At 43.5% G+C, this 27,209-nt stretch overlaps 1 protein-coding gene across 1 annotated transcript in view; it reads right to left on the bottom strand.

The window, feature by feature from the left end:
• The window catches only part of Sorcs3 (sortilin related VPS10 domain containing receptor 3), a 591,788-nt gene that overhangs the window by 336,126 nt on the left and 228,453 nt on the right, over positions 1–27,209 (bottom strand). The window contains exon 3 of the mRNA XM_063244673.1: positions 18,306–18,405. Within this exon, the coding sequence (XP_063100743.1) occupies positions 18,306–18,405 (100 nt within the window). The remainder of the gene's footprint in view (positions 1–18,305; positions 18,406–27,209) is intronic.

Below are 27,209 nucleotides of genomic sequence, written 5' to 3'. Positions count from 1 at the left end.
GGAACACAACAGAATCATCTTGAAAGCTTTGTAAAATACAGGTGGACAGTCTCTGATGTGAATCTGAACTGCTCCAAAACCCTAAGCTTTTTTAAGAAATAAGTTTATTAGTAAAATTTAGATATATGTAAAGATCATACTCATCATAGGGAATGTGTACCTGTACACGATGTTTTTTGATTCCTTTTTCCCCCAATCCCCTCCCTTCTTCAAACCCTCTTCCTCTACTTTCTTACAAAGCTTTCTTTCCATTTTAATCTTTTTTAGTTTTTTTCTTTTCCCTTCCTTTCTTCACCTTTTCTCCTTTCCTTCTCCCTAGTTCCTCTTTCCTTTTGAACAATTTCTTGCTTTTTCACAATATCTAGTATACATTTTGGTTCTGATTTACTGTTTCAGTTTCTCACACCAGGGAGACACTGCAATATTTACAAGTCTGTCTGATTTATTTCACTTATGAGTATGTTCTCAAGGTGCATCCATTTATCTAGAAATGTCTCAAGTTTATCTTTAAGACTGAAAAGTTCTCCATTATATAAAAATAACCACATCTTTTTTATCATTCCTCAGTTGATGGACACTTGGGTTGTTTCCAAGTTTTAGCTATTAGAAACTGTGCTGCTATAAACATGGGTGTACATGTCTCACAAGGCTATGATGTTTTCAGTTCTTCTGGGAAGATCCCCAGAAGGGGGTCAAATAGGACCTCTAATTCTAACTTTCTGAGGAATCTCCACACTGATTTCCACAGTGGCTGCACCAGTCTACACTCCCACCAACAGTGGAGAAAAATTACTTTTTCCCACAGCTCCTCCAGCATTTTTTTACTGGTTGATTTCATGATGGCAATCATTTTTTCTGGGATGAGATAAAATCTCAATGTTGCTTTAATTTGATTTTCTTGGATAACTAGTGATGTTGAGTTTTTCATATATTTATTTGACATTTGAATTCCTTCTCCGAGAAATGCATGTTCATTTCAGATGCCTTTTTTGGACTGGGTCTTTAAATTTGGGGGGTCTGATTTTTTTCATTCTTTATATACTCTACATCCTTTGCCTAAGGGGCAACTAGTTAAAACTTTTTCCCACTATGAGTTGTCTTTGCACTCAGCTGCTGATTTCTTTTGCTGTGCAAAAGCATTTTAATGGAGTAAGATCCTAGTTGTTGATTCTTTGTACTATTGTCCAGGCCATCATGGTTTTGTTCATGAAATCTTGGCCTATACCTACGTCTTCAAGAGTTCTGCCTACTCTTTTCTCCAGCAGACTTAGTGTGTCCATTTTAATATTTAGATCTTTGACTTATTTCAATTTTAGTTTAGTGTATAGTGAGAGACATGCATCTAGTTTTAGTTCTTGGCACCATAGAAAGACAGTTTTTAAGCACTGTTAAAGGCTCTTTCTTCCATGAACATCTGGCCCCTTTGTCAAAGATAAGGCAGTAGAGTATGTCTGGAGTTATTTCTGTACCTTCTGATCTGTTCCGTTAATCCTCAGATATGATTTTGGATTGTTAATTTGTTTGTTGTTTTGTTTTTGCCACTACTATGCTGTTTTTATCACAGTACCTTTGTAGTATAATTTCAAGTCAGGGATTGTGAGACCACCTGCCTGACCTTTGTTGCCCAGAACTTACTTTTTTTTTTTTTTTTTTTTTTTTTGCTTTTCTAAGTCTCTTCTGGTTCTTAAAACTCAAATGAGTTTTAAGAATGCTTTTTTTTTTTAGTTTTGTGAGGTACACTAATGGCATTTTGGTTGGAATTGCATGAAGTTGGTGTAACAATTTTGGGAGTCTGGCCATTTTCACTATCCATAAGCAATGGATATCTTTCCATTTTTTGATATCCTCTTTGATCTCCTTTTTCAGAGCACTGCAACTTTCAATGTATAAGTTTTTTACTTACATTAGATTGACTCTTAAGTATTACTGTGAAAGGTGTGAGTTCCCTTGTCTGTCTCTCATTCCTGTTGTATACAGGAATGTTGTTGATTTTTGAGAGCTGAACATTGACTTGAGAGTTGATTGTGAGTGTTTATTGTTGAGTGCATCCATCTACACCACTCAATTTGCTTATTAAATGTACAAGTCTTTTACTGCAGTTTTGCTTATTAAATCTACAAGTCTTTTACTGGAGTTTTGGGGGCTTTCTTATGTAGAGTATGATGACATCTGCAAATAATGATAATTAACCTTCTTCCTTTCCTATGTTTATTCCTTTTATTTTTTTCTTATCTAATTGCTCTAGCTAATGTTTCCAGAAGTGTATCGAATAGTAGTAGTGACGGAAGACATCCTTGACTTGTTCCTGATTTTATAGTAAAAGCTTTCAGTTTATGATGCTGGCTGTTGGTGTGTCACAAATGGCTTTTATCAGGTGGAGGAAGAGATCACCTATTCCAATTTTCTGAAGGTTTTACGATGAGGGGTGTTGGACATTTTAAAATGCTTTTTTCTGCATCTATTAAGATGATTGTGTGATTTTCCTCTTTGGCTGTGTTGATATGGTGTATTATATTTATTGATTTGCATTTGTTGAACCATCTTTGTATCCCAGTGATGAATCTTGATTGGTCATGGTATAAAATCTTCTTGATGATTTGTTATACTTTGTTTCCCTGTTTCTTATCGAGGAATTCTGTATCTATCTTCATTAGAGCAATTTGTCTGTGGTTCTCCTTTTTGGTTAGGTCTTTCTCTACTTTTTGTGTCAGAGTAATACTTGCTTCCAGGGTTTCTGGGTTACTGCTTCCCTTTCAACAAAACTTTCTGAGTCTGACACAAAGTCATAAATAGAAAATTCCACACTTGAACTGTTGTAATGGGTCATAGTCAAAATGAGTCACATAAAAATATCACATAAAATTACTTTTAAACTGTATAAGGTATATATGAATCATAGGCAAAATTTTGTTTAGAATTAGGTCCCATACCCAAGGAACCTCATTGTGTATTACATAATCAAATATTACAAAATTAAAAATCTGAAACTCCAAAAGCTTTGGTTGGATCACAGAGATGCTATACTCATCAGTAGATGGATGTACCAAGGATCTCATAGTTCAGCATGCTGTTACGATGGGGACTGTGCCCCCAGAGGCTACCTCTCCCTCTGTTGCTCCTCCCTTGGCTCTCCTCCCTTGGCTTGGATGCTATGGGTGAGCAGTATTCCTCTGGCCAGGCCTTCCCCCCATGTTGCTTCTGCCTGGAGTCAGCCAGCCGTGGACTCGAACACTCAAACTAGAATCCAAATTAAGCCTCTCCTCCTTTTAAGCTGTGGGTGTTGGGATTTGATGCTAGCTATGGAAAATCTGACTAATAGCATAGGTTTGTTTTTAAAGTCCTCTAATGATACTGAAGGGCTTTCACAATTGAGATTCCATAGAAATCACCTCCAAACTCATTGAAAGTAGTAATGCAGGTCTTCTAGAATACTACAGAATACAGCAAGTCCAGAGCACAGAATCTTGAGTTCATCAAATCTCAGATCAAAATTTTGGTCACCAACTTCCTAGAAAGGTTTTAATTTCCCTCAGCCTCAGTTTCCACAAATGCAAAATGAAGATTATTTATGGCATCCAGCTCAAAAGGGCCAAGAAACTAATTTAAGAACTAATCATATAACTAGCCCCCCCCCCCCGTCACACAGTAAACACTTTATGGACTGATCCTATTTCCTAATAGTGACCTCAGAACTCAAGACATTTTCCTTAGATGCATGGAGAACAAGCTGCTTCACAGAACGTGCTGCTGTGCAGAATATCAGCCCCTGCAATTCCAGCTGGAAGCGATGTAAGTTACTGTTAAGATCGACCACGTCCTTCCCCAGCTGTGGCTGATTGCTGAGGGAACAGAAAGTCAGTTTTGACTTCTTCTGCCTTCATAATCAGAACATTTGGGCTTCTCAGTCAGGAATCATTCTCAAGGAGGGATGGAAATGTGCATGGCAGACCTGTCCATATCTTTGGCATAACGCAGGAGATAAATAAATCAGCAAACTTCTTTTGGTTGTCCTAGGAAACTAGAGGTATAAGTAGAATGAGTTATCTATATAACCAGGAAGAAACTGGCAAAAAAATTTAAATCCTTTCACTTGAAAGATTTAGTATAGAGAAGACAGTATATGTAAGTAGGTATACATATGTATGTATGTATGTATATTCCAGACACATAACTGTACTACTAAGTTCATCAAAAAGCAAGAGTCTGTGCTTTAGTTGATCATTTTTATGCCTAAATATTAGAATCTGAACGTCTAAGATAACAATATGCAATATATTAACCAGCGTTAATTTCCTTTTTTGAAACTCTATATTGTTTCTATCCTTTTTGTTTTGTTTTTAAAATAAATTTTTTTTCAAAAAAAGAAATTGAACATATATAGAAAGTAGTAGTATAAAAATATATAATAAGGTAAGGAACACAGAAATGAGAAATACACCAAAGGTATTAAGAGTGTACTTTGCATCCACAGAGACTACTGTGCCCTCAGGTAGAAACAGAATCAGGATGAGGAAGGGGTGACCAATGAGAAAAATAGCAGAAAAATATCCAGAAACACAGAATACATAGGGTTGCAAGAAAGCTTGAACTTGCCCCACTGAGTGATGGAAACAGATTACAGGGTTTTAAGCACAGGAATGTTTTAGCCTTATTTATGTTTTACAATCCACCAAGTCATTACTACTAAGGATGGATTAGAGTAGGGCAAGACTGGACAAGGACAAGCACATCAGTTCGTCTTGATGAATGCTGACTAATACACAATCAGCTGGGATGGATGAGACAATAAATCTTGGATTAAAATGTAACTGTGAAGATGTGGGATGCAGAGAAATATGGAGTAAAGGCTGAAGTACAGGGACAAATGGAGGTCTTTGGTTAGTGTGAGAAAAGGATTTACTAGGTGAGGGAGGCCCTGGTACAGACCAGAAAGATCAGAATCAGAATCACAGGGCGAGGGGTTGATACTGGGAAGAAGGAGAAAAGACACAGATGATTGCAATTCAAAGGTTTGATTCCTGCACATTGATGGGCTTCAATATTCTTTTACTTGGTTGTGCAGCAATCTTTGGCTTCTCTACTAGTTATATCTCTGAATATTTTGAAAAAGAAAGAAAAAGGAAAAGAAAGAAAGAACACAGAAGTTTTCAGAGTGAGATAAATTTTATTTTTATACAAAAATAGTCTTATATGTGCTGTGTACCATCCCCCATACTCAGCACCACCAAGTGAATCAGACTTGGTCCTGATGAGCCTCTAGAACATAAAAGAAGACCATGTCACTATGGTAATGTGTGAAAGGTGGTTTAACAAAAGTTTGGGGTAGTTACTTCCTGGGTTTGAGGGAGGGAGGGCAAAAGCAAGCTTCATACAAGGTAGATAGGCATGCTTGAGATGGACTCTGGATCCGCCTTGATTTTTATTCTTTAAGACAGAGTGGCAGGCAGAATTCTAAGATGTCCCACCTGCCATGTAGAGTTTTCCTCCCCTTGAGTATGGGTGGAATGATAAAGATGATTTAAAACCCTCTCTGTGATTATGTTGATTTCAGCTTGATATTTGATACCTTGAATTCAACCTTGTGATACACTGAGCTAATAAGTAAATGTTTCTTTAAGCTACTAAAAAAAGACTCAGGAAACATACAATAATTTTAGAACTATGGATACCATATACATGGCCAGGCTGTTTGTTGCAAAGTACTCAGGAACACAAAAACAGCTGAGATGTGTTCCCCATTCCACAGTCACAAGAGCTTACTCACTGTCTTCAGAGAGTGTGATGAAGCCCAGACACTAAATTCCAGGCACTGCCCCAAACCAGAGTGTCCACCAAGAGTGCCTAGGAGTCCTCTTGCCCACTATTTACCCTCAATCTTGTCCAGGCATAGAGAATCAAAATAAGGGTTTTGTACGGAACAGAGAGCCATGGAATATGTCAGGTCTGAGGCTCAGTACTTTTTAAGTTCCTCTGGGTTATTCGATATAATTCGTCCCCAGTTTGCTAGAGAGCTTCAAGAATTGGGAGCACCAGTTCTTTCTGGGATTTAAAAAAAAAGGCAGGCAATATGCTAGAGTATCAAGGAAAACATAACACAGGAAGGAAGAAGTTAATGTCAAAAAATGAGGAAAAGTTTGGTAGGTGGCCTGGACATTTACCAGTGGGTCACACATGAAGATGGGAAAGCGGGCAGATAAGGAAGATGCTTGATATATATGGCCTATCTCACTTGACTCTCGAAAGAATTCATGAGGCAGTGCAGCAGGCTTTGTTGGTTCCCTACACAATCTCTACCCATTCTTTCTTTCATGCCAGCAGAACACTCTGCTTGGTATCTGTGCCCTTCTGTGCAGGTGTATGACTGTAAGAAGCTGGGCTTTACCCTGGCTCCCCAAGCCACTCTTATCTCAATACTGGCCCACCTACCTAGGGAGGGAGCTGAGTTTCCCATTTTACAGAACTTTCCTGATGTTTGGAGGAATTAAAACATGTCCAAGGGCATAAATTGATACTGTTTAGCAAGCCAAAGAAAAGATTAGCCAGGTTAGCTTAGAACCACCTGCTCACTAAAAAGGTCAAGTCAGTCTTCTCCTATGCACACTGAGCGCTGTTGAAAGTTCCGTAGCAAAGACTATTACCAAAATTGTGATTCCTAAAGATAAATAAAAATGCTGGCTACCATTTTTTGAAAGGATAATTTGAGTGGCAGCCTGTCTTTTCCTTATTTGTTTAACTCTCATTTCCAGGAGATAGTGGCTCAGCCCCAAGACTTTAGGGTGAGTGCCACTTCCTTATACTTGGATGCAGGCAGCTGTGAAGCTAAAAAGAAGCGGTCTTCACAGCTGCTCAAGAGAAGACCAGAGCATGCAGTGCTCCAACCCTTTTATGGCTACTGGCTCAGGGTCCAGCCAAAGAAATACAGGTTTTCCAGACAGCCATGTCAAGAAGCTATTAATGCCAAGAAAATCTTTAGAGAAATAACTTTTTACAACCTCGTGTCTGCAAGGCTAGTCTCCTTTGAGCTCTTGAATGCTAATGCTCTGTGATTTGGGATCAAGACTGGGCAGCTGACTTCAGATGCTAAGCCCAGCTTCCAGGCCTGACACCTGGAATGACATCAGCTCACTGGTTTCCAAAGGGCCAGAGCAGAGTCAGGAAGTCTCTCCTGTGTATATGTATACTGGCACTGCCTTAGCTGGGATGATTCAAGATCAAAGGTCCAGGCCACTTTGGATAATTGCATCCCATCTCTCAGCTACTCTTCCCATGTAACTATACTTTGTGACTCATTTTTCCTGCTTATAGCCATCAACTGTCTCTCTGTTACCATGGCAAAAGGTGTGCTGAGAAACTGGGCTTCCAATAAACTCAGTGTCAGTCCTTTGCACTCCATGGCCTGCCATGGGTCTTGACTTTCTGGGCTCTTACCCTGAGGTTGGTGTTTCTGTTTGGAGCCTTGTTTCACTCTCTGTGTGTTAGCAGACCTTCTCCATTCTCTTTATTCAACTTTGGCTTAGATGTTCTTTAAATCTTGCTACCTGTGATCGCTCTAGATCCAAACTGGAAGGTAAGTCATTGTCATGTGAGACACACTCATGCCCTAGAGCAAGTTCCCCCACCAGAATCACACTGATATGAAAGCTTGACTTGGCCTATTCTCACCCCAGAGCCCTGGACTAGACTCTAGATTTACTTGATAACGTCAAGAGTACCTCAAACCCCTGGTCATCAGCGTCTTCCTGAGCCATCTGTTTACCAGGTCACCAGGTACCACACAGCGCCTTTCTGTGTCATTTCATAGGAAAAGCTCTACACTTACGGTCTGAAATATGATTTCCAAAGCTACAATTGTCCTCTTATGTGGCTATGAACCCTTGCTAAGTGGCTTACCCACGCAGATTTGACACAAATTCAGTGATAGGCTTGAGCCACTAAAAGCTAGAGTCATCTGCCAGCTCTACACTTTTGCAGACAACTGAATGCCAAAAGAGTTCCAAGAGTACCTATGCTGTGTGCACCACACACATGCAGGTCCAAGATGAAACAATCCTCTACACAGAGGCCTGCTGCCCTGAGATGACCATGATGATAAGGGTGATAATAAGTAGTACTTACTTACCACTGACATTTGCAAGGATTTCTCATCTAATCCAGCATATAAAGCAGGGGTCCGCACTGCCTCAGTTACCCAAATGAGGAAATGGAAGCTTGAAAAGGTTTAATAATGTGCCAGGCAAAAGGGTTTCTATGAGGCAGACGCAGGATGTCAACAAAGTAGCATCCTGTGCTAGCAGAATGAACCCTTGGGGGGTACCAAGTGGGAATGCTCGCTCATAGCACTGCCACATATCCTTGGGAATCAGTAAAAGCTAAGTCATTGCCTGCCAGTCATCTGCTAGCCCAGCTATCCTAGTATGCTGTTTGTCCTTTAAGAAAATTCAGCATCACCTAGGACTTCCCAGCAGGAAAACTTTTTTATAACTTCTCTGCACAAGACTGTGGCACTGTTGGACTAATAAGAAGTAATTTCCCTTCCACATCCTCTTTTCTTTTGTACACAGGGAAAGAGAGGTTCTGGAGGGTCTGGGTACCCTTCTAAACCATGGGAGGCTAATAAGACGCAGGACTATCAGCCCGTGCTTCAGCATTAGGAAATTGGATATAAATCCTGGCTTGGACTCCACCTAGCTGGGAGACCTCCCTCTCCTTCTCCTTCTCCATCTCTTCTCCATCTCTCTTCCTGTGTCTCTATCTCTCTCCCATAACAGAGATAATAGATAATATTTACTATATGTGTTTTGCCATGAGAAAAATGCTCAATATGTGTTACCAGTTATTGGTCTTCCTGACGCCCAGCCTGGACCTAGCTCCTGGTACAACAGATATCTGGTGGTCAAGAGTAGTTCCTGCCATTGCAGTCTCTTGGATGCTGGGCTACCACCTCTCTGCTCTCACTTTCAAATGCTTGCTCCACCTAAAGGCATCCCAGTGTGGGGCTCAGGCTGTCACTGCCTGCACAGCGACCCCCACTCCACAAGAAGATCCATTATATGAGGAGGAACATCACCTGCACACCAAGAAACAGTAACGGATCTGATCCGTGTCTGCACCAGTGATGGGAGGATGATGCCGGAGGGCCTTCCTGGAGCTCAGAAGCAGGCCACACTGGACATGATTTCCTGGACTACCAGGCTCTCTTTCCTCTGCATGATCCATAATTTTTAATTCTTAAAGCTGTGTTAAATCAACAACAACAATAATGTGAGCTCCATGGCAGATGAGGAAAGCGAAGCACACATTCTTGGTCGCACTGTGAGCCAGTTAGGGACTGCAGAGTGAGGCTCTCTCTGCCACATCACACCACCACTCCCTGGGCAGGAGGGAGGGAGCAGACCCAGCTAAGCTCTAAACTGGCGTCTGCCCTCTCTCACCTCTGCCAGCCCATCTGGAGTGGTCACTGCACGCGTCCCTTTGAGTCACCTCTCTCCTGGTTTTGGCATCATTGGATAGCAGAGCCGTTTCTCCATTGGGCCCATGCTGTGGATGACTGCACCCTCTGCCTGCAGGTGTTCTCCAGAGGCCTCCACTTTCACTGAGACCAGTGTCTCATGGAGCCTCCAGCTCAGACCTCAACACAGAGGACAAAGACTTGCTGGCTCAGACCCAGCCCAAGCCATGGGGCAGACTGGATGCCCCCAGGACACTCCCTCCGTCACCCGGACAAGCCTGCCAGCAGAACATGTGCTAAGTACTGACTTCTGTCTCTCTGACCTTGGGCCAGTAATGAGCAGACAGGCCAGGGGCAAGCATGTGTGCCAGAAGCAATCTCTCTGCTTGGCTGAGCTCACCAACCAAAAAGAAATGGAGCTGTTCCCTTCCCTGGTGGCACTGCTTGTTTCATTACAGCTCTCTCTGCCTCTGGCAGTGAGAGCCATGTACTGTATCGCTGTGTACTGGAACTTTAGGAAGACTGCAACACCCATGTCTGTAGCTCAGTGCTCTGATGGCTTCTGCTCCGGTGCTCAAAAACCACACCCCAAAGGTCTGCCGAGTGCAGAGTGGGATGGAGGATGCAGACCTGTATGCTTCGTGCAGGTACCTCATCCTTCCAGGAGGTGCATGGTCAGTGTTGCTCTCATGGGATCTCCTGAGACTCTAATTCAGGTGCCTGCTGTGGCTCCTAGGCCTTCCACGTGGGGTGCTAGGTCCACCCCTTGGCTTCAGGGAATCTACAACTCATAGTCATACCTGATCTCTCTGCCAGATTGCCACTGGTGAACTAAAAATGTCCGTTAACACTTCCACATCTACACTGCTCGGTGAAACAAGCCTTTCCCTCCTCACCAAACCACTAACTTCTTTCTAAGGTTTACTCAACCTTTGCCTCTACTTCCCACGGGCTCTGGCAATGTTACATCTCTCTTCATCCTTACTGTAGCACTTGTCTTTTCCAGGTGAGACACAGTGCTTTCTTTAAGCATACAGAGTACAGGATCCCCATCCCCCCCTCAGTTGACTAGGTCCAATTTGGAAGGTTCCATAAATGTCCACCATGTTGCTATTGTCCCCCCACTGCCCCCTCCATTGAGCTGGTCCTTGTCTTCCTGTTCCTATTATCACCCCTGCCATCACCATAACTTTGTGCCCGGGGGTAACATCCACCCGAGGACAATGTCAGATTGTATTTCCAAAGGATTAACCATCCACAAACTCAAGCTTCTTTGCAAAACCTTACTCCCACCCAAACCAAAGACTGCACAGTAGATAAGGGGATCCATTTTTATTTTCATAGTAATCTTTAGTGACAATCTATACACACATAGGGCTACATACAGACACATATACACATGTGTACACATAAAACCTTAAGCCAAAAAAAAAAATCAAACTAAAAATATGTTGAGCAAACACACAGCCCTAAAAGTGTAGTAAGTGGCTAATTTTTATTGTTGTTCTGAAATGCCTGCATAATCGTATTGCAAATGTATCCTGTTTGAAAAAAAATACGATATACTCAACAGAAACCCTAAAGGGCACTTTGGAGAAAAGCCAGGCTACAGGTTTATATTCTCCCCATTTTCAAATAAAATGCAAAAGAAAAAACCAGTAATCATTTTAATGAGCCTTAAATAAATTCTTGGCTACAGAACACTGCAGTAATTTACACAGGGAACCACCTACCTATATTTGCTGAGAGAGGAACTTTGTGACTGAAGAGTGAATTTCCAAGAATTACACCAGAATCCTTTTCCTTTAAGTGATTAGTTTGAATCCAACCATGGCTCATAGCCCCTCCGTGCTGGGTCAACTTGCCAGGCAGCTGGAAACTCCTGAACCAGTGTCTTTCTCCTCATTAATCCTCTCTTCTGCTGCTTTTTCAGCCTCAGATGTGACCTGACCTTTTGGTTGCAGGGCTGAGGAGGGAAAAGGGGAAATGGAGGTACTCTCTGACTCTCTTCTGGATACACCAAGGAGAAAAAGGTGCATACTTGGAATCAGTAAACAAATATTTGCTCCAAGTTTCTTCCTTTTCCTTCTTTCCTGTCCTCTTTCTCACAACTTCCCCTGAACGCATCTCCTGATGCCTTGCTCTGGCCTCTTGGTAACCATGTTAATTTATGAGCCAAGAAAAACAAGGTGGCTGTGAATTAACAAAGGTTGGACCATTTCTCTCCATCAGCAGAACAATCAATCAGGCAGGCAGCAGGTTTGGTTTTAAGACAGGAAAGAAGATAGGAAGAGCCAAGGCGGCATGCCTTCCAGATAAGACAGGCTGTGAAGCTCTTCAGAAATCCAGGGTTCTGGAGCTAAGGAAGTCTGGAAGCCAGCAGCAGCAGGAGAGGCCCAGAAGCCCTCTCGTCAGCACTAGAGCCATAGCTGGGCAGCAGATCCTGAGTTCCAGTCTGTGATCCCCATCCCAGCTCCATTCAAGTAGGACAACTGATGTGGGGCCAGCAAAGGAGTCCACTGAATTCCATCCCTTGGTGCCAAAATCACTTTGCAAAGTCCAGATTTTCACGTGGAAACTTTCTTACCACTCACAATGTGGTATACAATGCCAACCAGACAGGGGTAAAAGTAAATACAGCATGGCCCACCAGCAACCAGACCCCAAACTCCACATCTGATTGTATTTAAAATGTTACAAAACACAAAAGTTTCATACAAAAAGCTATATAGAAAAAAATCTCATATTCGCATAAAAATCAGAAAATAATAACAAGGATGACAGGAGTAACTGGCCATACCAGGCCCTTATTGTCCGATGACAACAGTCACCTGGAGCCTTGTGGTGGAAGCCCCTTTTCAGGGGCTGCTAAAGCCCCTACCTGGCTGAAACCCTGCTGGTTACTGCCTGGAGACTCCAGCTCTGCCTTGCTGTTTTCCTGTGTGCATCTTTCAGATCCCCCTACATAAAACTTGGCCTAGAGCTGGATGCTTAATAGACTGCTTAATGGCCTCAGACTACCTTCCCGTGCTTCTTTCTTTCTGAAGTGTTTTAGTGTAAGAGACTTCAATATCTGTTAACTAAAGGTGTGTACCCTACAATTTCCTATCCCCAGCCTTCTAACTATCTTGAGAGCCATGTGTCAGAAAAAGCAGGCGTCGAGTATTTTAAAATGTTCTGTTCTGTTGTTTGCTCAAGGTGTTAGAGACCTTAAGGCTATGCTGCTCTTTCTAGAGATTGAGTCGAGTATATCCAGCACCAGCCACACACACAAAGCCTTCTGAAGAGTTCAGCAGAGGCAATGTACACCACAGAGAAATCTGGCTGGTAAATCCCACTGTATGTCTGCAGGGTGGCCTGAAAGTAATTATCCTTCTCTCTGGTAAATCAATTAGGAATGAAGGCTCTAACACTACCCTTCTTCGCCAAGAAACTAATCCTGTGACACTAATGAGCAAAAAGTCCCAGACAACAGGCCACTGAGAATAGTGTGGTGGTCATAGCTCACCTGCTATCCACACCTTTGGCAGGGGCCGCCAACCCCGAGGTTGTGGAGAGGCGGAAAAGGTTCCCAGACTCCTCCTCACTAGCTATCTCCCTAGCAGATCAGGGATGCCTGATTGAGTATTAGTTTTCTCACCTGTCAAGTGGGGATAAAGCTGCTGGAGTCAAGAGACAAATACTGACACTATATAGGAGTGACTAAGCCCTGTGCCTAGACTTTCTCAGATGCTCAGCATAACGAAGTCTATTCTGATGTTAGATCTTACCACATGCACCCAAGGAAGGGCAGCACATTTGTGCTCTGCAGCAATCTGGTCACATTCCTGAGCAGTCACAGCTGTGTGTTCTCTCTGCCATTTCCAGCACATCATTTCCAAAGATGCAGGTGACAGCTGCTTTCAAGTCACAACAATTAGACCAAGCACACTTCCATTTCCCCGTCCACTTGAAGACTCGTTCTCAGAAAGATTCACCCACAGGAGCCAAGCTCAGTTCTGGTCCAGTCACACATTCATCAGCCTGACTCTACAGAGCACAGCTCTGGCAGACGCAGACTTGACCATGGCATCTGCCAGTCTGTGTGGGCCTAAGGATGAGACTCTACTGATAACCATGAATTCTGAGGGCCCAAGGATATTTATCTTCTGCAAGAGGGAGGAGAAACTGCAAGCTGGTGCTCACCAGTTCTCCTCACAGCAGAGCCCCTTCTTGCATTGACAAATCCTATACATTCCACTGCCAGAACTGATACACTGCTCTTCATCTTCCAATTGTGAGGCTCCAAAACACCCAGAGATGCTGGGCTCCCTTAACACAGCTGGGCTCAAACCCAGAGGATGATCTAATTGGCCAGTAGCCAGAGAAAGGCAAACATTCAGAGATACAGAATCCACATCAAATAAGACCAGGGCAGGAGAAGGTCATAAAATCATGTGGAGGCCACTAAACCACAAGATGGTCCAGGACAACTTCAGCTGGAGCAGCTCCAAGCATTTCACATCTATGCTTTCATTTTGGCAGGAAATTGTGATGTCCGCTACATAAAAAATTGACACCCTGCTCACAGCCTGTGAGAAAGACAACACCACTAGTCCAAACCCCACTTCCTAAATGAAGCCAAGCACTGCTGAATGTATCTTGACTAATTTATCCCCCAAATACACCCAATGGGAAAGCTGCTGCATATCCATCATTTATGGTGATAGCACCTTGGGATAATGTGCCAGAGTCTGTTTCCTTATCTTGCTGCTGTCTAAAGTGGGTGAGAGGATTAGAGAAAAATGTAAACAAAGTTCCTAAAAGGAGCTTTGCATACTAGGTGCTCAGTTATTGCCAACTAAGATATTACTGGTAGAATGAATATGCATGTGTTAACACTTCTGCTTTCAACCGAATGCTTTATTAATTCTCTGTACTGGGAGATTCTGTGCTATCAAAAATAGTGTTATAAAAAGTCAACAGTGAGCTTTTAGAGCAACTATATAAATACAAGCACCGTTTTCTGTTTTGCCAGGGGCAGCAGATCTCATCTGATGTGTTCACAGCCCCCAAGGAAAGCAGCAGCCATCTGTTAAATAAATAACTCATTAGGTGAAACGCAGGGGCTTCCGTGAGATTAACTGAAAAATCTGCTGCAGCTCGCTGCCATCAGTTAGCCAATAAACACAGGCAGCTAAGGAGAATGCAGACATCGAAAGAATCCAAAGGATCCTACGCAATGCAAGCAGAGAAGAGACTCTGGATGACCACAGGTTTAAACGTCCCTATGTCTTAAAAGAGAAGACTTACAACACAGCTGCATTACAGTTATGAAAAGCTCTAGATTAATGAAGAAAAGTCTTTATTTATATTAAACTACCACTTTACCTAAGTGACTAGAGAAAGGGAAGTAATGCACCACTGAACACTCTCGTTAAGAGAAAGTCACCGTGTGGAATATGTCATTAATATCCAAGAGCTCCAAATACATTCAGAGCCACTTAACACAATGAAAGAGAGTTTCCTCTTTCCTTGACAATTCAGGAAACAGTTCAGGATCATACCAAGTCCTTATGAACATTAATTTCTCTTGCTATTTTCAAAACAGTCATAAATTCAGGGAGGAAGGGGAGGAGAAATAAAAAGAATTAAGGTGTGTTATGTACATGTGCCAGCTCACCAAAATGAATATGATCATGATGCATTTTAAATATGTAGTAATAAAAATTGTAAAAATTAATTAATCTGTGACACTGGACTGTCATTTGTCTTTCTCCACTCTCTGTGGGAAAAAATGTACATTTTACTTTCTGGCACCAATGCCTCATAGGTAGTAGTTAAGTGTACTTTGGTGATGTTCTTCAGATGAGACAGATAAAATAGAACTAATCTGTTTATGAGCAATAATCCCCATGGGAAATCACTCCAGGGAGCCCATGGTATACACGTCACCTTTGAGAAAGACAAACCAGGGTGTCATTTCTATGCTGATGATCTCCAAGCCCCAGTTCTACTTTTTTTTTTCCAACACTGAGAACCCGCCTTAACTTGCCTGCTATCTCCCTTATGCCTAAGAACCTCTAAGTTATGCTAAGAAGAGTTCACACTCAGAAAAACAGCAAAATATGAAAAGAAATATCAGGAGGATAGTTTCCAATAGCAACATACGCGACAGAGAAAGACTGAAGTGGATGTGAATGGTGTGATCCTTTACTTGCCACTGAGAAAAAGCATGGCAAAGATGCTGATATACATACAACATCATAAGCCTTGCGACTGTCTGATAAGATAGTTAGTGCTGATGAGTGTCCTTCCTGCACAATCTATACTCAGTTCCCACTCTTCCCTACATGCATACTCACTGGGATTCTACCAGACCCCAAAGTTAGCCTTGAGGGCATTAGAGGAACTAACTAACCTGGAAGTCAGGAGACCATTAACCACTAATCACCTGAGTACATGGAGTGTGACATGTGTCTGTGGGCCTCAGCTTCCTCCTCGGAGAAGGGAGAAGGGTGGAGGAAGGACTGATTACATCATTGCAGACTTGATTCATTTAATTTATCTTAGGTGTCCACTGTGGCCATGGACCAAGCTTTAAGTTCCTTGTCTCAGCTTTCTCACTGCTGAAACAAAACACTCAACACGCAAGTTAAAAGAGTGGGTTTTTTAGCTCACAGTTTGTAGAGATTTCCATCCATCATTACCAGGCTCCAAGGCAGGGTGTCTCTGCAGAGAGGCATTGCAGAGGAGAAACAGTTTATAGTGGACAGAGGGAGGCAAAGCAAGAAAGAGACAAGACAAGCCTCTTTCTATCCTTACGTTGTATCCAGGCTACTGGGATTAGAGTGGTGCCAAACCAATCACTGGACTGATGTAGTAATCACCCACCCTTAATCCCAGCACTCTTAATATTAGCATTGCACCATGAGTCAATCACACCCTTTAGATCCAGCTACCTCTGAAAAAGCCTTCCGTGCTTTAACTGCATGAGGCTTTGCAGGGCATCTAGACACAAACCAGAACATTCTTGATCATGAAACAGTTTTACACCCCTCGGCTACAACTGTGCAGAAGAAAAGGGTGCAAGGGAGGGGCTGATGCAAATCCATCTGCACTGAGAATCAAGAGTTTTGGGTCCCAATCCTGGCTCCTTTTTCTACCTGGTTTTGTGGGCTTTTAGGATTCAGTAAAATGAGCATTCTGTGGAATGAGGCTGTTATTAAAGGTGAATGATCCTAGCCCAGGACTCTATGGATATCTTACATCCATGAGTGAGATCTGGGGTACTCACAAACTCCTCAAAATGTGTAACATTTGTTTATGGCACAGGATTACTTCTAGAGAAAAAGTTTAGAACTTTAATCATGTCTGCAAAAGGACTGCAGTTCAAATCTGATAATAGGCACTGAACTCTATCATCCCTTCTAGTGCTAACATTCAACCATTCAAATAACAACCCTGAAACAGGTGAACAAGCCAAAACTTTGGGATAACACAAACAGAAAATATTCAGGTGAAACTAGTAACGTGTAATATCAGCCATGCTGCCCACCAAAGATCTGGCACCTGGGTGCCATTGGGTGCTGTCTGGGTGCTGTCTGGGTGTCTGGGACCCTTGGAGCTGGCTAAACCTTCGAACCATTGATCATCAATGGTCAATCAGAACCAGCAAATCAGCTTCCTCCCTTGCTTGGGTGTATTTAGGGTCATCAAGTGGAAAGAATGAGAAGATGTAAAGCGGTGTGTTAGGATGCTAAGAGTTGGAATCAAAGCTGTCCTGCACTGAGCAGCATAAACAGTCATTCCCAGTCACAGCCTGGACTCTACCATGTTGGAATCAAAGAGTAACAGGGTCAGCACAGTGGAAGGAAGTGCTCTCCTCAGCCTCCCTGGATGAAACAGGGTTTGTAAGACCACTGCTGAATGCAGACTGAATTTCCAGCCTTCTAGAAATATGAAAATGACATTGCAGATGGTCCTTATGGTTCAGGTCTGTCTAAGTATCTAAACAGAAGAGCCTTCCCAGCTGGGGAGAGATCGCATCTTCCACAATCCAGTATTGTACTACAGCATTTATTTTCTGATACCACCCATTGTTCCACTGAATCTAGAACTCCTAAGTAGGGCTTCATGACCAAGGTCTGAACCTTCAATGATTTCATTGTAGCTGGCTGATAGGAAAAAAGAGAAGCGAAAGAGCCAGCTGAGCCAGGAAAGGTTCTCCCCATGAGTCAGACACTCTCCAACCCTAGACCTGCAAGAGGGGGGATGCAGGAAGACTCAGCTCTGAAGGACAGCAGATTCATGCTGAATTCTAAATCTGCTGCTTAGCCACTGTCTGCATCAAGCTAGAAGATCACTTAATTTATTTGAGCTTCAGTTTCTTTATGGGTAAAATGTGACAAGAGTAATCTCTAGCCCACAGACTCACTATGTACATAAATGAGGTAAGACAGGGGAAACACTCAGCACCACGCCTGGTCTAGGAGCCCCTTCCAGAGCCATATAATTTTAATGGTGGTGTTGCTGCTGTGAATATTGTCATTATTATTACTGCCAACTGCCATGCACAATGTTGTGTGCTTGTAATCCCAGCGACCTGAGAAGGTAGAGCAGGAAGATGGCAAATTTGAGCCAATGTGGGCAATTTTGCCAGATCCTATGCCAAATTAAAAATCTTAAAAAGGGTTAGGAATATAGCTCCCAGGGGTCAACTCTCAGTATGAAAAATTTACCAGCAGTGTGTATGAGGTCCCCAGCACATAAACAGGTGCCCTGTAACTCATCCATGACCCTTTGGTTTCCTTAACTCCTGACCCTCAGCAGTGCTGCTCCCAGCAGAGGTGCTCAGGGCCACTGCCCTGCCTCTTACCTTCCTTTTGTTGGTGGGATTGACATAGAGGTAACTGAGAACAGTCTTCAGACCCACTTTGTCATTCAGCTTCTCATAGGTGGTGCCATAATCTGTTGATCTGCAATAAGAAAAAGAAAAGAAAAAGGGAGAGATTGTTTTTATTGAGTAGGGGATGATATTGAGAAGGGAGTCATGCTCCCCGGCCCTGCATCTTTGTTCTCCAATCACATGAGTGCATAAAAGTGTTCTTCAGAGATAAAAAGCCCCCCTTAATTTGAGAAGAGCAATTAGACAACACATCTGCTTGGCACCTAGCCTTGTTCTTCACTCCTGGCTCCTGGTCTTTCTCAGAGACCTACTTTCACGCCCTTCATGAAGTTGTGTAATAAAATGAGCTGGCTGCTGACCGCCTGCCCCAGTTGGGTTCTCTGCAGGATGGTGGATGGTGGGTCAAGTCCCCACTGCTCAATGCCCTGTCCAGGAGCTTCAGGTGGACAACAAAGAGAAGATGCCAGATCGTTCCTGGACTTCAACCAACATCATATCCCTTTTATTAAACCTGAAGGAAGAGGACTCTCAAAAGGACAGGCAGTACCCAAGAACTTGTGGGGTCTAATGGCCAAAGGAGATCACTCCAGATAGAAGGTCTAATACCTTACATAGGGGCAGTGGTGTGCTGGGCTGAAAAGCCAATGACACGGAATGGCTTCTAGGGATCCACCCTATCGGTTTTCCTGCTGGATGCCTGCTCCTTCTCTGGACCTACTTTCCTGCACACTGACCTCACAAGCTTAGAAAGGAAAAGCAGTTCACCCTGTGGCTCCTTCCTGCCCACCCTGCCCTTCCACAGAGTGGTACCAGAGAGGTGGAGTCTGTCATGTCTTCCCCCTGGTCCCACTCCCACACCTATCATCAGTGCTCTACCACCTTTCTGCTATCTCCTTCTCTGGCTACATCTGGGCCACCACTCCAGCTCAAATACAGGGAGAACACAGAGGTCAGGGCATGTGCTCCATTGTCAGTCACCCTTGTTTTTACATTCTTTCTTGATCTCAGTCTGCAGCTCCTACTCGGTGCCTGGCTTCGGATCTGTAACCACAACCAGCTGCCACTGCATTTTTTAGCCTTTATCCCCAAACTCTGACCTGATCCTGCCTTGACCTAGAACTGAGCTTGAAAAGGCCAGTGACAAAATCATGCATCGACCTATAAAAAAGTGTTCCCACCTTGAGTCAACCTGGCTTCAGGCTCTGCCAAAGTCACCCTCAACTTCTCTGATGAGGCTTCATTCACCAGCCTTTCCCCAAATGCTACTCATCTCCCCTGTGCACAGGACAGAACACTTTGCCCCTCACCCTGCTGCATCCACAGGGTTCCATGTATGCTTCTTTTCTTTTCATATATGCTTCCCTGACCTCAATTCCTCTATACATCATTCCTATTACCCAAAACAGCTGTCCTTTCTTCCTGATAAACTTCCCTCCAACTTTCAACACCTGACTCTAACGCTGCCATTCCAAATTTCTTACGTGTCTTGATTCCTTCCTTCATTTTCTGCTCCCTCACACACAAGGTTATCTTGAGGACAAAGCTCACAGAACATAAACATTGGGTACAACAAAATCTCTGCTTCATCCCTGTATCTACAGCTTTCCGATTACATAACCATGTGCAATCTACTTATCGCGCTGAAGCTGCATACATCTTCTATGAAAAATAGAGCTAATTTAATCTCACAAGCACTTGTGAGGACACAAAAATAAAACCTACTAGCTGGATATAGTAAACTGAAATGTTAAAAAATAAGAAAAAGATGCATAAGAGACTCTTCTGCATTATACACATTCAGCACATTACTGAATAAATAAATGTCAGTATTTCAAATTCTTCCCTAGGCTACAGGACACATGGTCATCAGCTATGCTAACTTTGATATTCTCCTAAATGTTGGCTTCTTACTGTGTCCTGTCCACCTCATGCCCAGAGCTCTAGGAATCACACCCAATATTTCTCATTGCCTTTATCGCTCAAATCCAATTCAGTATCTGCCTTCCGGATTCTCTCTGCTAAATAACTTAGATCCCCAATGTCTTCTCCATTTCCATGCCACTGTGTGGCTCACAGGGTTGTGTGTGTGTGTGTGTGTGTGTGTGTGTGTGTGTGTGACACCAAATATCCTTTGATGCTCTTCTCCCTTCCACCCCCTCTTCCACATTGTTATCAGCTTACACCAGGATCTGTCCATGTCACCTCCAGGCCACGATCACCCACAGTCAGTCACCCACATTTTCCAAGCTTAGTCTTGTAAAATCCAGCTTCAGTCTTCCTTACAGGATCCATTTCTGGTCACTTGCTCTTGTACTCCTCTCTCACAAGCCTCACTAAGCTTTCCTAAATGCGTCCTGAATTGTCACTGTCCTCCACTCCTGTATGCATCATTCCCATATCCAAACCAGTCATCCTTTCTCTTGGTAAACGAAGTTGCTCACAGAGAAATTAATCGCAATTCCCATGTGTACTCCCACACCAGCTTTGTATATAGTCTAACATGCCATCCTATTTTTCATCAATACTGGCTTTATTCTGGAACTTTTCTCTTAACTGGTACTCCTATAAACAGAATCATTACCTATAATGCAAGGAATGCCTTGTGTCATGCCCGATAAAAAGAAAGTTCAGATACAATGATGCCATGAACTCAGTTCTCTCCACAACTCTGGTTGCAACCAAACTGGACAAGAACCGAATCATATTTCTCCATTAGGTCAACACTTAACCTACCCATTGAATTTGATTCGGTTCTCAAAACTCCATTTACAACCAGAATTGTGGAAAGAATCAAGTTTGTAGAATCATTATGGTATTTTTTTTTCTTTGCCTTTATTTGTGAGAACTCTCACAAATGTGTGAATGTGTAAATTGGTCCAAACATTCTCCACAGTTCTTAACCAACTGCTAAGGTTTAGTGATAACTCAGTACATTGCCATTCCTAGAAACCACTTGTGGCCCAGTGGATACTGTCATGACTGCACAAATTGTTGAGCCTCTGGTGCCACAAAGGACCTGCAGTCTACTTTTGCTAGGGTGAAGATGAAACGACCAGCTGACCCATCACACGAGCAACTACATTCCCTGGTGCACCATAAGAGACAAGCCACAATCTCTAGAGACTGTTAGCACATGCTTTTATTAACTCAAATACAAATATTTTGTAGAATGAAATACTTCTTGTTTCTACATTCCTTATAACAGAGATATAGCATGGTGTGAGAAAACAACACTGAGCTTAAAGTCTGGAAATCTGAATGCCAGAACAGATGCATCCGAAGTATATTACCTGGGACAAGCCACTTCTCTAAGCTTGTAATTAAAAAAAAAAAAAATTATTCGGGCTCCTATGAAAACGTTAAGCCAGACTTTGTTCAAAACATCAACAATAAGTACAAATAACATCTCCATGGGGTTTGTGGTAGGAGAGAGAGATTTAGCTCTATTCCAAATTTAAAGAAAAGTGGGAATTTATAACCAAGGAGCAGGGAGGGGTCAGTAGATGGGAAATTCCAAGCTGCTGGGGTAATTCTTTGCTAAACTCACCTAACAGAATTTCTGCAGAATGCAGACTAGGAAGCTCAGATATTACAATGGAGGATATCACATAGCCAAGTAGAGGAGTTCAGGCTAAACTGTCAGTATTTTTGCTAAAATTGGGCTCTTGAGAATATGCCAAAGTTTAGAGCCCAGTTAAAAAGAGCTTGAAAGAGACTAACAAGAATTTGGTGCAGAAGAGAAGCTTTGCTGAGTCCCATTCTATAGTGTTAGATGTTTAACTCAGATAATCATAAGGCTCCTTATAGACCTTAAATTTTATTATCTCACCAACATAAGGCTCTGCTGTTTTCCAACTAGTAACTCTCCCCATAATAGCTAAAGCAAACAACTTGTAAGAGCTAAATTCTCAGGGCTCCCTGCATGACTGATATCATAACAAACTTCCTTCGAGAATCCAAATAACCCTCATCAAAGGCAGCAAGCTTAGCACCACGCACAGTCTCTCTGCACAAGCCGGATTAACAGTGCCTTTGCTCTTCTCCAAAAGCAACTGCTGAGAGTAGAGGCATCCCAACAAACGATGCTCTCTACAGCCCATCCTCCTCCAGGCCTCCAGCAGTCTGCTCATCCGGTCTAACACCGAAGACACCTGCAGGAGCCAGGATGCCTCAACTGCTGTGTCAGCGTGGATGCTGCACGTGGCCTTGACCACAGCATTCTGTGGGCCCACATGGCCTGAGAGGGGCAGATGGCAGAGAGAGCTCAGCTTCATGGCCAAACTAGCTCCAACAGCAAAGCAAGCCATTTTACACCTTGCACCTGCAGACATGTGCTGGGGCAGGGATAATTTAGAGGAAAGAGGCTCAACACAGCTCAGTAAACTCAGCCTCCCAAATTCTGACACTGGTTTTACAAAACAGAAATGCTCAGTGCACCAACACATGTACCGGACAGCCACCACAGGCCAGCACTCCACCAGTCTGTGTGTGCAGTTGCTCAGGCACACAGCCAGCCTGGACAGCCATACATGAGCTGTGGGCAGCCACAGAGCCCAGGTGGCTCTGGCTCCTTCACACTGGGGTGTGGAGTATGTGCACACACGTGTGTGGCATGGTCCAATGAACACATGTTGTACATGGCTTCTTATGCATTTGTGAAAAAAAAGTGTTCTCAGGGAGCCATCTCCTTGTGGAGTGCCCGGGTCATGCTGTTCTCTATGTGCAACTTCTACCTTGCTGGATATTGACATGTCTTCCAAGAAGGCTGAACCTCCAAAGATACATGACTCCTCCACTTCTCCACCAGCCAGGGCCTTGTGCATCCTCTGCCTGAGCACTCACACTACATTGCCAGGTGCCCCGAGACAGCAGGCACCTCTCTCTTTTGCTTCCTAGAGGTGTGCAGGCTATTACAGAGGAGGACAGTGACTCCCAGGCTAAACACTCCCACCCTGCCACAGACCTCCCCTGTCATCCCGGCAGGTGTCAGACAGTCCCAGTGAAGACTGCTGCATTACTGGCCAGATCTGCACATGCCTGGCTGCTCTCTGAGGACCATGCCACCAATGACAATCTCAGCAGAGGAACTGTGAAAGCACCAAACTTTCACTCACTCAACCAGTGCCACACCTCTCATGAACTTCCGGGGGTTGGGAAGCTTGTGGCCACCAACAGATGGGCTGCCATTTTAAATGTGAAAGAGCAGAAAAGAAAAAGTTTCTGCCAAGGCAAAAGTGCCAGCCAACCAGGAGAGCTGGTTGCCAATACCCCAGGGCCCCATACCATACGCTCCTCCAGCAGTGGGATGCCCTGCAGTGCTCTCTGCCAGTTCTCAGGCACCACGGGATGTTGAGCAGGTGCTCCCCCGAGCCTGACACCACCTCCCGCCTGCTTCTGCCTGAACTCCTCAGCCCCTGCACTGTCCCTTTCCTCCTCTGGCCCACGAGTTCCACAAAATGAAGACATTTTGAGTCTAAGACCATCGGTCTCCTTTCAGTCTCTCTTCCCCTTTTCAGTAGACTCCATTCTGTGGGATGGAATCCAAAATTAGCCAATGACTACCATTTGAGAATTTCTCTTCTTATTTGTAATTTTTGGTGTTTTTTTTTTCCTGGTCCTTTGTTAACACAGATCTATTATTCCTGGTATCTACCCTATGTCAGGCTTCTCCTTTCTGGCCATTTAGGAGAAGTTCAAACTTAGGTTGGCAAACTGTGTTCTGAAAAGAGTCAAACAGCAAATATTTTACATTTCACAAATCTTGGCCACAGGTACCAAGGCCCCTGACTTGCAATGGTGTGATTTGCAATATACGACTTTGCAATAGTGTAAAAGGGACCTATGTTCCACAGAGCTCACACTGAGAACACAAGACTTTGCAGCAACATCTGATGAGAAACCCCTGGCAGGGCTTGGCATTGTCAGTGTACCCTTCTAAGAGGAAGCAGCATGCTGCCAGGGTGTTAGGATATTGTATTATTGCATCCCATCATGTCCTCACAATACCTATGTGTGTCTCCTGCTTTTTGGTTTGCTAAATGCATTTTTACTTAGGATATTTTCAATTTATGATGGGCCCATCAGGATGTAAGAAGCTAAGGAGCTTCTTTGTTCAACTCTGCGCTCCCAGCTTAAAACAAATCTAACACAACCAGTGAATGATGGGGTGGCTGTGTTATAGTGAGCCTATTTGCAAAAGCAAGAAGTGATTGCAGGCCATGAGGCTGGCTGGCTACAGTGTCAGCCCCCAATTCTACTCTGCCCAGCCAGGCTCTCTACCAGCTTTCATTTCTAAAACAGTTTCCTCAGATTCCTGCTGAAGCATCTGATGATCTAGCTCAGCCTTCTCTGCCTGTCTTCCACGGTAGGTCAGATGCCTGCCCTGTCGGCCACCGAAAGCCTCCATGTCTGCCCTGCCACCCTCCCATTTCATGGTGCAATCACGCAGATGTTTTCCTCTGTGACTCCCCGCTCAAACACTGATTATATTGTGAAGGTTTTTCCTCCAACCCCAGCCCACTCCCTCCTCTGCATTCATATCAACAATACCTAAGAGTTTCCTGTTTATTCTCTGTGTGCTTTTGCACTTTCAACAATTCCTAAAATCTGCTTAAGAAAAAAAAAAAAAAGCAAAGATAGTTTTAATTTCTGAAAATGCAGAGCGTGGCTCTGAGAAAGCAGCCTGGCAGCATCATACAGAAACAAGGGACACAGAGCCAGGACTGGCTGTGAACTCTGCAATCTCTACACCCGGGCTCACACGGCAAGGTGGCTGCATGGATTCAACAGGGACTTCGCTGAGCATCTGTCAGAAGCCACGGATCCATAAATGCTTGTGGCTGTCATGTTTATGAATACCCTGAATTGTATTATTCTTAAGCACAATCACCTTGTTTTCTTATTTGTGATTTATACTCTTTACTTTTAATCAGGGGTTTGACACACGAATGCTCAATAAATCATGAGATGATTATGGACCACTGTTTCTAGTTGTCACCACAAAAGTACAATATGGTCCAGCTCCCTGGGAATCAAGACAGAATCATCTTTCAAAATGCCAGACCTCAGGAAACACTCCACAGCCACTCCCCAGAATATATTCCACTAAAATACACAGAGGAAAGCCAAAATCAAAACCCACAAGCAAATAGGGGCTCCAGCATGTGGTAATCACAGCCTGAGCCAAGCTCAGGTTCAAGAGTATCCATAGCACAGCACCAGCCCAATGCTGCCCAGAGTCTGTGATAGAAAACTATGTGGGCTGCCCTCTGGCCTGCTCCCTCCTCAGCTGAGAGTCCGTGCCCAAAGCCACAGTGGATCTTTGCAATGGCACAAGCCCAGCCTGACCACAAACATCCAGCCAGAAAACTAACTCCAGACCTTAAGCCAAAAGCAAGCAATTTAAACAGCTTCATTGTCTGAGCAGGTCCTGATCCCACCCTGTGCTTCAGGAAAACCACAGGCCAGCTGAGGCCAAGACAAGCTCATGTGGGAACTGCTCACGTGGGACATCCTCTTCTCTGTGCGGCTCCACTGTGGCATCAGCTCAGCTCACAAAGAGTGGCACAATGAGCCAGAGACCCTTCCTCCTGCCCCAGATTCTGGAATGAGAGCCCTCTTTGGTTCTAACTGCAAAAAACTAAAGACTGCCTGAACCTGCAAGCTAGAGTCATATGGGACTCATGGTTTCGATCAGATAAAATGGGCCCTGACAGCGGCACCATCACTGTATTTTATCTGGGATGGAGGGATGGGGCAGGACCAAGGATCAGAACTTCATGGGGCTGGGGCTGGGCACAGGTATGACACTACAGAACCTCAGTTCAGACCACCAGGATATTGGGTTTATCTAGAATTCAAAACATCAAAAAACTCCCAACCTGTCAGCCAAGACGTCTTTTTGTATCATACTAATAAGGGAAAGTAAGAAGTCCTGTGTTAAAAAGAAAAAAGAAAAGCCAGTGTATGAGAAGGCATGTGATCCTCTAATTCACGGCCCTTCTGTGTACACAAAATGCCATGGCACTCATCAGGGAAAGGTATCAAGGTGACTGGCCTAGAAAATACTCTAAGACATTAATTTATTTTTTTAAAAAAAAGTATTTTGAAAATATATTAAAGTATTAAAAAGAGACATGGTATGTACCAACACAATGCAATATTTTCATTAAGTATAGGCATGTACAAAATGCACAAAAGATGTAGAGAAAAACACAATTAACTGGCAAAGGCTGTGGCCTCTGGGTAGGGAACTGGGAGGATGGCTAGAGGGACTTCAGTTTGTAATGGTAAAACATTAGAAAAGGAAACGCACCTGAATAACACTCACATAGTTAAAAGTCACAGCGATAAAACTATTGCATCAAGCAGTCACAGTGCAGATGGGTAAATTAACACATCTGCGAGGGAATCCTATTACAGGCAAGCATTTGTGTTCAGAAAGGCAGACCAGCATAACCATAAGAGGATTCATTTCAGTCAAGCAGATTTGGTTTCAAAGCCTGCCTGTGGAAACTCAGGCTAATTACATAAGTCTCATGTTCCATATCTGCTCAATGGGAATACAAATATCACCCTGTAGGCTTCTTGTGAAGCTTAAATAACCCTAAAATCAGAAAGCTCACTGTCAGTTGTTGGAAAACCTTGTGACAGATCAACAATATCATCACTGGAGAAGAAAGTGTCTTGTAGCATCTCTGGGCAAATACCCACTGAGGTACTGATGCACGGCCACCAGTAGACAGCTACCACCACCCCTTCCACTCTATCATTTATAAGCTAGGAACAGGCCTGTGGGAGGCTGGAAAGTGCTACACATCCTCACTGATGGCCTTCAGGAGGGGCCAACACTTACAAAGTGCAGTCTAGGAAATC

This window comes from Cavia porcellus, unplaced genomic scaffold (assembly GCF_034190915.1).
Source record: "Cavia porcellus strain 051 isolate PalLab524CR breed Dunkin Hartley unplaced genomic scaffold, mCavPor4.1 scaffold_2, whole genome shotgun sequence".
Classification (NCBI taxonomy): Eukaryota; Metazoa; Chordata; class Mammalia; order Rodentia; family Caviidae; genus Cavia; species Cavia porcellus.
The sequence above is the reverse complement of the archived record's forward strand: the minus strand, read 5'-3'. Positions and strand labels throughout refer to the sequence as shown.